Source organism: Balaenoptera musculus, chromosome 18 (assembly GCF_009873245.2).
Source record: "Balaenoptera musculus isolate JJ_BM4_2016_0621 chromosome 18, mBalMus1.pri.v3, whole genome shotgun sequence".
Lineage (NCBI taxonomy): Eukaryota > Metazoa > Chordata > Mammalia > Artiodactyla > Balaenopteridae > Balaenoptera > Balaenoptera musculus.
Window position 1 is genome coordinate 5,834,260 of NC_045802.1, and position 12,013 is coordinate 5,846,272.

At 46.6% G+C, this 12,013-nt stretch overlaps 1 protein-coding gene across 1 annotated transcript in view; it reads right to left on the reverse strand.

The window, feature by feature from the left end:
• FLT1 (fms related receptor tyrosine kinase 1) overlaps positions 1-12,013 on the reverse strand; it is a 171,623-nt gene that overhangs the window by 39,331 nt on the left and 120,279 nt on the right. The window contains exons 15-16 of the mRNA XM_036831571.1: positions 11,409-11,540; positions 894-1,000 (exon numbers count right to left, since the gene is read on the reverse strand). Of these exons, the coding sequence (XP_036687466.1) occupies positions 894-1,000; positions 11,409-11,540 (239 nt within the window). The remainder of the gene's footprint in view (positions 1-893; positions 1,001-11,408; positions 11,541-12,013) is intronic.

Here is a 12,013-nt window from a genome sequence, read left to right on the forward strand (position 1 = left end):
CTTCACTGGGTCCCCTCTGCCTGCTCCAGCCCCAGACGTGTGCTGTCTCTCTGACTGCAGACTTCCGCTCCCTTATGTGTTGTTTAGTCGGCTTTGTAGCATTTGCTCTGAACTGTTATCAGAGGTCCCTACACAGGGTCTGGCACTCTGCCCCGAGCAGGCACACGGGAAATATTTGCGCCGTGAATGAATGAGTGAGTAAGGGTTGGCTCTTTCCCCCACTAAACTTCAGAGACGCAAACTGTGCTACAGGCCTACTGATAGGAATCTGATGTCCTGAATTCCTACCTAAGCCTCACACTCTAAAGAACTTAATTTTATCATGGGGCTCAAAGAGTATGGAACAGCAGAGATAAGACAGAGGTGGGCCTTTATTTTGCTTTTTCCCTTTTGGTTCTTAGCAGAGAGTGAGGTTAAGAACATGAACGCTTCCCAGGTCTCATGTTGAATTTAATTGAAAGACTTTATTTTATATCAAAAATGTCCCTTCTGTGTCTGGGAAATAGTCATCTGTTCATTGCTCTAGCTTTTGTTCTGAACACCCCACGTTAGGGTTGAGATACTTTTTATTTTGGCCATATGGCATGCAGGATCTTAGTTCCCCGACCAGGGATCGAACCCGCACCCCCTACAGTGGAAGTGCAGAGTCTTAACCGCTGGACCACAGGGAAGTCCCACGGGACGTTTTAATGATTCATTTGCCATGTTCACCAGGTCAGAGGGAGGAACAGGAGGGGAGGAAGAGGGTCTGCCATCTGTTCAGTGCCTGCTCTGGACATCAGGCAGGCATTTTGGGGGGGACCTTGCATGATGTCACTACACCAGCGGCGCTGCTAGGCATTTGGGAAGATTATGCAAAAAGGAGCATAGAAGTTCGTCTGAAATGTTCTTACCCTTTTCAGTTTTCGGATAAAGAGAGTTAACAGGAGCCAGAAGAGGGTTGCAGCCACACAGGTACACGTCAGAGTGATCAGCTCCAGATTAGACTTGTCTGAGGTTCCTGGGGAGATAAAAACACCAAGAGGGCGCTAAACAGCAACTCGCAAACTCCGGGTCTGTGATTTGACAGAAGAAGGTTGGTGACCTGGAATGCTTCATCAGAGAATGCAGTCGGCTGACTGGCGCAGGAATCGGCTTCCAGGACAGAGCCTCTTACCTTCTCCATCAGGCAGGGTCCATGCTATTATCATCATAAACTTACATGGAAATGAAAAGACTTTCCAGAAATTTTGCTGTTGAGTTTGCAAACCATCCCAGAAATAGGGGAGAAATTAACAATGGGCAGGAACAAAACCTCATTACAGCGCTAAATCTGGACTATGTGAGATCTCCCTAATGGGTTTTAGAGGAAATTCTAAAGAAAAAGAAAAAAAAAAAAGACATAAGAAGTCTCCCTGGGGACTCACAAAATTCTTCAAAGTGGGTTTTAAAAATAAAACTAAAACCCCAGGACTGTCACAATTCTCCAGGCAGCCTGCAGCGCTGAGCTGAGCAGAGCTACCAGCTAGAGCCAGTTCTTCCCAATCACCTTATTTCCCAGAATCACACAGATCAAAAGCCGAGCACTGTTCTTCCATGACCAAAAAGAAAAGACCCAAAGTATCCAAGAGAAGCTTCCAGAGAGGACAGTCTTTGGGATTTGTAAAGGAATGCTCCAGTGGGCCAGAACAGTGGTTCCCTGCTTCTTGATTCCAGTGGACACTTTCCCAGAACTCTAAAGCAATGCTCCTTTCCTTGAACTTCATTAAAAGGAGACAGAGTCTTAGTATTAAGTTAGGCCAAGATCAAGTGAAACTTCTTCCTTTTAGAAACGGTGAGGGACTTCCCTGGCAGTCCAGTGGTTAGGACTCCATGCTTCCACTGCATGGGGCGGGGATTCGATCCCTGGTCGGGGAACTAAGATCCTGCGTGCCGCGCTGCCCGGCCAAAAAAAAAAAAAAAAAAAAAAAAAAAAGAAGATTGGTGACATGGATGATGATACTTTTTATTGAGCACTTCTTATGTGCGAAGTCCTCACACGCGCCCGATGAAGCAGGGGCAAGAATATCCCCATTTCATGGATGACAGTTTCATCTGGTGGGCTCTTTGTTTTAACTCAACGGAAGACGTGTTGAGTCCTGCCCCAGGCAAGGAGATGGGAAGGTGAATGAGGGAAAGCTGCTGTCACTCTCCAGGAGCTCACTCACAACCTAACCAGGAGGCTTAAGGCAAATACAAAGAAACTAGGGACAAAGAGTTTGCAGATGAGAGACTCTAACGCCTTTTGGGAGAGGTGACATTTGAAATGGATTTTGACCTACAGGGATGAAGGCAGGGGAGGGCATTACAGGCAGAGGGAAGGGTATGTGTGAAGGCCCAGAATCGGGCAACAGTAGGGCACTGGCGGAGTATAATGCGAGATGCGGGACGGGACCAGACCACAGAGAATTGTGCGTATCCCTGTGGTTTCAACTCAGTGCTGCGGGCAGCTGGAGCCAGTGAAGGTTCTCTGCCCTCAACAGTAGCAAATACACAAGCTAAAACCCAAGCCACTTCCCTCTTCTCTCTTCTCCATTCAGCCACCACATACCTACACTTCCTGAGGCCATTGTCCTCACCACGGCTAGAGGGGAATCTGGCTTTTTCTCTCTTTTCAGCCCATCCCCAAGTCCTGCTTATTCCGCTTCCACGGCTCATGAAATTGTCACCCCCTGTCCTACCGCGTGATCACCACCTAAGTCAAGGCCCCCTAAGTCCCCCTGAATGACCGCATCAGCTTCCTAACCAGCCTTGGGTCCCCAGTCTCTCCTCCGCTCCAGCCCGTGTGATCTTGCCAAATCATGGATTCCATCCTGGGACTCCTGAAATTCCATCACTGCTGCCCACCCTCAGCCCCGTCAGGACAGAAGCCCAAGCCCTTAGGTCCTTTCTGCCCAACCTTGCCTGTTTCTTCAGCCTCATCTCCTGCTGCCCTCCCACGTGCTCTACATCAAAATACTTGTAGTTTCGTAAATAGACCAGCCCTTCTGCACCTCTGTGCTTTGGCCTTTGCCATTTCTCTACCAGGATGTAGGCTTCCCAGGGCTGAGGTCACACCTTATTCATCTTTCTATCCCCACTCACCGAACTGGGTGAGTAAGTGGATAAATCATACTTTGCTTTGTCTCCAGAGAGTTTCACGAAGCGTTCAAAGGGTTCTGGGCCAAATTCCCTTTCACATATATTCATCTGATAAACATACGGAACATCACCCGTGTCCCAGGCTCTGTTCTGGGTGCTGGTGTACGGTGGTAAGTGAAAGGGCATGGAATGGAGCTCACAGTCTGGTGTTCAGGTATGAACTGACGGGTGTATTCAAAGCGCTGCGTGAAGCAGTAGAACGTAGGTCCTCTCGTTCACTGCTGCATCTCTGGTGTGGAGAAGAGTGCCTGGCATGTAGCAGGAAGGCATCCTGAAAGTGTTGGCTGAGTGAGTGAATGAATTTGGATTCATTTGCTGCTTTGGCATCTTGTGGTCACTTTTCCCCTGAATCTCCTGAGACTGAGAAATTTCAAAGTATGACCACCTTTTCTTTCAGTGTGTCGTCTTGATGGGAAAACTGTAAACGCAAGTTTGTGAGTTTGGATTTCCTCCCCTGCAGTAAGAGGTTTAATGTTGCCTTGCTGTATTCACACATACACACACTTCTTTGCTTATGCTGCAAATACGTTTTGTGGAACCGAGAAACTGATTGGGACCTGCTCAGGGCACAGGGGCCTTTGGCTCCTGGAGATGCTGAGAGCATCTTAAGACACGGCCCTGTCTGCATAAAGCCTCTGCAGAGGCTTCCTGCACGGAATGCCCTGGGAGAGGCCCCCTCTCGTTGTGGGAACTTTCCCACTGCATTCCCCGGGGCAGGAAGTTGACCCCCCGAAGTAATTCCACGGTCCTTACTCAGGCAGAATTCCTTGCAGTGGGAGCAAGTGTGTTTGTGTGCACTTAAGCATTTAAGGAATCATCTCATCAAAAACATCTTCAAGATGAACGTTAATTAGAAGGGAAAGGTCTATTTCGTTTTCTATTACTGTTGACTGAGAACTAAACTCATTTTGTAAGATGTAGTATCTAGGCTCTACCTCTATCTTGTCTGATAACTTGATCTCCATCTTTATTTGGAAAGTAACTATTAGGATAGTCTGCTGTAGATTGATTTAAGGCAGCAGCAATTCTTCCCATCCAGCTCTTGGACGTGTTTTCAGAGGTCAGACGTCCACACGCTGGCTGGACTGCACCCAGCTTCACCTCGCTGGTGTCAGCTGATGAACTCGGTGCATGAAAGAGCCCAGCTGCAGATGGCAGGCGAAGGAGGCCAGTGGAACGTGGGTGGGATTTGACAATAACAGGAGTTAGCACTGGATCTCAGGGACGTCCCTCCCGTCTGATGTGTGTGTGAGAGACCAGCACCAGGACATGGTCCAAGGGTATCTTTATACGGGGTAATGACAAGAAGTGGCTGTTTCGAAAAGGTCAGGTATTTGTACCTCTTATTTCAGGTTGCTGACCTGGCTGTCCAGAACATTCCATGTCAGTTACCCTCCCAGGCTTCATCCCATCCCTGCTGGGATAGGAAGGGCAGGTGCCAGACAGAGGAAGGGCTGGTTTCTGAAGATGGTACGCCTTGTCTAGAGTCTGGACAGCTGGGCGGTGTCTTGCCGTCCTGCCCTGGGCCTTTCTGCTAGTGATGGCAGCTCTGTCTGCATGGGGCCCGGGCTGTGGGATGTGGCAGCATCACACCAGCCCTGACATGTGGCTCTGAGTGGTACCAGACTACTTGAGTCAACAGGCAGCAGAATCAGGCAGCTCAGCTCGTGCAGTTTAACTGGGTGGTGCCTCCCAAGAAGTTGGGGAAACTCCCCAAGCAGAAGACCAGGGTCCCTGGCCCCAGGGCCTTCCTTAACTGCAGAAAAGGAAGTCTTTATGTGACCCTACAAGCAGCTATGTCTGAGGCCAAGGACTCTGTGCCCCACCTTCCTCATCCCTAAAATGTGGAAGTGACAAGAGCACCGCACCTTACAGGGGAGATGGATAAAGCCAGCGTGAGCTGTTACTTTGAAGGCCTCCCCCCAACGCCCGCCTTTTCCTTTTTTTCCCTTCTTATTACTTTCTGGACTTCAAGTGCAAGATCGTTTTCTTCATCCAAACATATTTCATATAACACAATTTGTCTTTTCCTTCTACAACGAATCAGACTTTGACCCAAGGACTGATCATTTTCTACAAACAACTGCGTTACTTTCCCTGAGAAATTGGCCTGACGCTGCAGCCTGGCTTAGGAGTTATTCTCTGGTTCTGGCATTGTTTTAATTTGAGGTAACTGTTTATGTGGGTTTACTACCCATGAAGCTATTAGGACACAGAGAGGAGGGTGTGTTTCTTGTTCATTTTGCGTCTTGAGCACTGGCCTAGTGAAAGTCTCAATAAATATACATGGATGAAAAGAAAACTAATCAGTACACCTAGACCTGGCCTCCCATGTGAGCCAGTCAAGCAATGCTACCTCCTTTGATTTAAAATCCAGTAACCGGTAATCCAGTTAACCTTATTATGTAAGTCTCTAAGGTTTATTGGACATTGAAATTGGCCTTCATACTATTTATGAAGCTTTATAGGAATCTACATAGATTCGTGTACAGCCATCAACTTGGAATCCTTCTTAAGGACAGTGATTGTAGACATACTCTATTCGGATTAAATCTGAAGTACAGGGCTTCCCTGGTGGTGCAGTGGTTGAGAGTCTGCCTGCCAATGCAGGGGACACGGGTTCGAGCCCTGGTCTGGGGGGATCCCACATGCTGCGGAGCGGCTAGGCCCGTGAGCCACAACTACTGAGCCTGTGCGTCTGGAGCCTGTCCTCCGCAACAAGAGAGGCCGCGATAATGAGGGGCCCGCGCACTGCGATGAAGAGTGGCCCCCATTTGCTGCAACTAGAGAGGACCCTCGCGCAGAGGCGAAGACCCAACACAGCCCTAAATAAATAAATAATTAATTAATTAAAAAAAAATCTGAAGTACATTTCAAGAGTAATTTTAAGTAAAGATACTTCAAATTGCTATCCTATCAGTTCTGTAATACATTTTTATCACAGGAAGTTAAATCCTTAGGTAAAATAGGAATTTTGTGATCTGGAACACCATTTGTGTGACTTACTGGCTAAGCCTAGAAAAACTATAATACAGAAAGTTTTGTTGAAATGGAATTTGGTTTATCATATTAACAAACAATAGCGTTAGCTAATATTGAAGAAGTTTTTATCATATGCCAGATATGGTGTTAAATGTGTTAATCCTTGCAACAACCCTATAAGGTTGGTATGCCATTATTCGCACCCATTTTGCAGATGAGCAAACTGAGGCTCCAGGAGGGAAGTCATTTGTCCAAGGTTGCATGGCTCACGAGCAGGGACGCACCTGGCTTCAGAGTGGGGCCTCTTCCCCACCAAGCTGAGAGGTAGGAGAGCAGAGTGGTTAAACAGGGATCCAGTTCTCTCAGCACTGCCTCTTCTGAGCTTTGTAACCCTGGACAGGGTCCTAACCCTCTCGGGGCCTCGGATTCTCACTTGTAAGTAGGAAAAAAACCCCTCATTGGATTGAAGGAGGCTAATGCATGTTATTTGCTTAAAACGGTGGACCACACGGTCAACAGGCATAAGATGTTGTAATCGAATTCCATCACCATTTTTTGCATTCTTGATCAAGGCCAACTTTATGTCATTGTTTGGGTTTAATTACAAAGGCACGCACATCCCGCCCCCAGCCCTCCCATGTGAAATTAGTGAGCTGCCTGCTCAGCTGTCGGTCTCTCTCTGTTCTCTCCTGGGGAAACCCTTCTGAACTGCCAACACCCATGAGAGGAGTGACATCAGTCACCAACATCTTCGTGTCAATTAGTTTATCACCTCCTCCCTAGTGCCAGGAGAGCCAGGGGGAGAGAACTGGGGGCAGGCAGGCTTTAGGAAGAGAGGAGCTAAGGTAGGGGCAGTCAGAGATCAGAGGAGGCTCAGAAAGGAGAGATGCAAACTCAGCGCTGGCCAAGGGTGATGAAAAAAGGCTGGATACCCAAGACAAGTCCCTTTTGAGCTCTTCTTACTCTTTACTCTTGGGACTTTGTTAAAGATGTTAAAGAACATAGTGTATCCTTCCTGCCATGTGAGTCCTTTCCTGAAACGTGTTAATGTGCGATTATTGTGGCACAAAATTTACAAATCACACCTGTGGTGCCATTTGAAGTATTCAGACTGCCCTGAGGCAGTCCTGTGCTTTCCATGATTTTTGCATCCATCAGTCTTCCTCAAAAAAATGTTAAAAATGGTAACTATTCTTCAAGTTGTTTTCTCCTGTGTGATTATAAATGCTTTGCTATTATTTCAACAGCAAAGCCTAAATCTGTTAGAAGAATATATATATACACACACACACACACACACACACACACACACACACACACACACACACACACACACACACACACACACACACACACACACACACACATAGTGATTATTACTGATAATGATAAAGTGTAGTTTATTTTAAATCCTTGGATGAAAATGTGCCACCGTTGCACTGTAACAGTCCCGTTGAGTTCCACGGGCTATGGTGTGCTATGTTAATTTCAGAAATTATTTTGGTTAGTTACAGTTTTGTTGCTGTTGTTTTTAATATTAGAACTTCCCCTCTGAGCACTCCACGTGTGCTCCTGAGCAGTCCAAACCAAACAAGACCTGTGATTATTTAAAGAAGCCACTTTGATTCCCCAGTCCGCTCATCCTTTTCAGATACAAAAATAACACATTGTTTTATCTATGAGTATAAGAATCCTTTTTCAAAGGAAATAAAAAGAGCAGACAGTTTCCTTCCTGGCTAATTTGTGAACCTCTTTAAATATGTTAAACATAGCCACAGACACAACTTATTTCCCTGGTTTCACTTCCTAAACTCAACCTGACAAGATAGGTCAGTGTGAAGGGTCTGTACTGCATATATTAGGAAATCAAGTCTAAAGCTTTTTAATTTTTTTCTATAAAGTTATTTATTTATTTTTGGCTGTGAAGGGTCTTCGTTGCTGCGCGCGGGCTCTCTCTAGTTGTGGTGAGCAGGGGCTACTCTTCGTTGTGGAGCACGGGCTCTAGGCGCGCAGGCTTCAGTAGTTGTGGAGCACGGGCTCTAGAGCGTAGGCTCAGTAGTTGTGGCTTGCGGGCTCTAGAGCACAGGCTCAGTAGCTGTGGCGCACGGGCTTAGTTGCTTCGTGGCATGTGGGATCTTCCCGGACCAGGGCTCGAACCCGTGTCCCCTGCATTGGCAGGCGGATCCTTAACCACTGCACCACCAGGGAAGCCCAAGTCTAAAGCTTGATTCACCTAATTCACAGCCGCCAGAGTGAGAAGAATAAATGATTTAGACTCCAGAAGCACGAATCTAATTTCAGTGATGAGATCACTAGGCAGGTACTGCCTTTAACCGTTCTGAACAGCATCCAAGGATGAAATTTTTATTCAATGAGCCCAGAGTACTTCTGCTCAAGATACTGCGTCTCATTCACAAGATGCACATACTATCAACTTTCAGAAATTCTTCCTATTCAAAATTATATCTTTATGTGGAGCTGAAACCTGCCTCTTTGAAACTTTACCACCATCTCCCTTCCTTGGTTCTGGTTATCTTTTCTGGTGAGTCAGAGAATGAGGCCAACACCTCCTCTGTCTGAAAGCCCTTTAAATATTTGAAGAAAACAATCCTGTCCTCCCCAAGTGGACTCATTTTTAGACTAAACATCCTCATTTCCTTGCACTGTTTTATCATTACTGCATTAGGACAGGGCTTCGTTTGTTTATGCTTCTCTTAGAAATAGGTACAGATATTTCATGTGTGGTTTGGTGATGGTTGATCAGGTGATTTCTCAGCTAACCACAGCTTTTCAGCAGAGAGGCTGGGTACAGGCATCACTCTGAGAGTGGAGAAAAAGTCACAAAAGAGAGCAACGGAGAAGGCAGAAAGACTATAAAAAGCAGACACAAGAACTCAAAACAGGGCTGTTGGGGGCAATAATGGGTGAAAAGAAGGACTCATATATATAGTGTCTGCAGCTACCTTGCAGATTAGACCATTTCTCTAAGTGATATTGAAGATTAATGCCCCGTGAGGAAAAAGAGGTCATGAATCAAAAGTACCAATTCCTCGGGGACGGGGAGGGGATGGATTGGGCGTTTGGGATTAGCAGATGCAAACTATTATATAGAGAATGGATAATCAACAAGGTCCTACTGTTTAGCACAGGGAACTATATTCAGTAGCCTGTGATAAAGCAAAATGGACAAGAATATGAAAAAGAATGTATATGTATAACTGAATCACTTTGCTATACGGTAGGATCAACACGACATCGTAAATCAACTATACTTCAGTAAGAGAAATTTAAAAACAAAAGTACCAATTCCTCAGAAAATTCAATGGACTAGCCAGTAGGAAATGGTTAGAATCGTTTAGCCTCTGTCATTGCCAAGGGAGATATCAGTGTGGGAGGTCCAGAGCTGCCACATAACTCGCTGTCTTCTTTCCTGCCCCATCCACTTGGCCAGTCCGACATCCTGCAAGGCCTCCTTCAGAGGTCAAGTCACTCGCCATATTTTTTGGCCTCTAGGAAGTCCTTTAGCCCTTATCAGCAGCACTGTGTAGTCTGTTTTATACAAACTAGGGTTTCTATGTTACCCACAGGAGGAGCTCAAAATCTTTATTGGTCTGGTTCTAATGGTTTCATGCTCCCCTTAATCGCCTTCCAACTAGGTTTTCAAAGCACAGAGAGGTTAGGGGTCGGGACTTGCACGTCCACGTCCTGCATAGTCCTGGGCAAATATATAAGTGGTCGACCTAATTTAATTTGGCTTCTCTCTAATGCCTTCAACAGTATAGTGATGTGTTTCTTTTTTCAGACATTCACTGGTGGTTTTCTAAAGAGATTAATCCAGCGAACATTTCTCGAGTGCTCTGGACCAGAAAAGTGAACAATGCGCAATGATGAGCATTGTATTAAAGGTCCATGCCAAGCGCTGTGGGAGCGCGGGGTTCAGGGGGGATGGTGGTGAGACACGAGGGATGAGGTGTAGAGAAAGTGACCCAAGAGCGAAAGTGAATTTTAAAAGATGAGTAGGATTACGATATATAAAACAGGTAAACAACAAGGACCCACTGTATAGTACAGGGAACTATACTCAATATCTTGGAATAACCTATAATGGAAAAGAATATGTATAATGTATAACTGAATCACTTTGCTGTACACTTAAAACTAACACAATGTAAATTAACTGTACTTCAGTAAAAAAAATAAAAAATAAAAAAAATAAAAGGTGGGAGTAGGATTGTCTGGGGGAGAACAAGTTGGGAAGGAAGGCTGTTCAGACAAAAGGAAAATGATGTGTAAAGGGCAGAGGACCAGGGGGAGTGCGGTGTGCTCCGATTTAGTCCAGGTGGGGGGCCTGGGGCGGGTGAGGGGGATGGGGGATGAGGCTGGAGGCGGAGCAGGTGGGGGACCGAGTGCGCTGGGGTGAGGGTAACGGTAACCAGGAACCGCTGCGAGATTTCCTTCAGAAATTCTTACATATTCTGAAGTCTACTGGGGAGCATTTACAAATAGGCTACTGAAGAAATTCCATCTCTTCATGTAAAACCTCAGCAAGCCATAGATGTGTATACACCTAAGAGGCGCCAATTGGAAGACTTTACGGTGCTATAAATGTTATGTTTTCTGGGGTGATTTTTGGCTCTGGAGAATTGAAATTGGGGTCTAATCTCTGTTCTAAATGGAAGCCACATGGCCAGAGTCCACGGTCAGATTAGGCCTCTTTAGGTTTTGCTGCTCAACGAAACTGTCTGAGGAAGCCCTTGGAATATTTTTCTTCCATGTGGTCTGTTTATTATGTGTTGCTTCTCTCTGATAGTATTTTGCAGCCTACTTCGTGTTAAAAACCAGTTTACGAAAACGGTGGGAAGAGCCAGCATATGTGTAACTGGTGGGAATTGGAAAAAGAATGGATAGTTTCCAGTGTGTGGGTTTTTTTCTCTCTACACCCGTCTTCTGCCTTCTTGGATTTCTTTCTCACAGGTGTGGCCACTCTGGTCATTCTCTGTGGGTCAGTGTCATGGCTCTGGCAGCAGCTGGCTCTCCTGTCTTCCGGGAACTACTGTCCCCCACGGAGACTGTGTTCCGACGGTGGCCTGGGTCCTCACCTTCAGCAGGGGACCAGCCAGGCCTTCCCAGCGGGACGGGGAGGGGAAAAGGAGGTCAGGGAAAGGAACAGACTGGAGGGGCAGCGGGACACTGGGAGGTGGAAAGTTCAACAAACAGGGAAATAGGTGTCTGAGCAGCTTCTCGTGCTTTCTGGAGCAGTTGTTTACCTTGCACGGTGAGGTATGCCGAACTCTCCGCGGACCCCTTCTGGTTGGTGGCTTTGCAGTGATAGACACCTTCATCCTCTTCCGTGACTCTTTCAATAAACAGCGTGCTGCTTCCTGGTCCTAAAATAATTCCTGGGGAGTGAGAGATGTTTAGATTAGCGAGCCTGGATGACAAACCAAAACAGCCACTTCTGTAACACAACCCTCTTCCTATCATTATGCCCTCAGACGAGGAAATCCAGGCTCTGGTTCGCCTGGGCCACCCAGGCCAGAAAGAAATGAGATGGGGCTACCGCCCCCAACTTGAAAGAGCACATATCAAGGAGGTAGCGTATCTAATAATAATAATAATAACTACCATTTCCTCAATGCCCGCCGTGTGCCAGGCACGACCGACACCCCGTTCCTATCTCGACAACCACCCTGTAAGGGGTTATCGTCTCCATCTTTCAAACGTGGACACTGAGGTTTGGGGAGGTTAAGGGACTCAACCTAGAGCGTGCAGTTTGATGGAAAGCACATTCGTGGCTCAGGGGTCAAAGCCAATCCCATTTCGTTGGTCACAGTGGTGAAGAGCTTGGGCTGGGCTTTAATCGAGGCCTCAC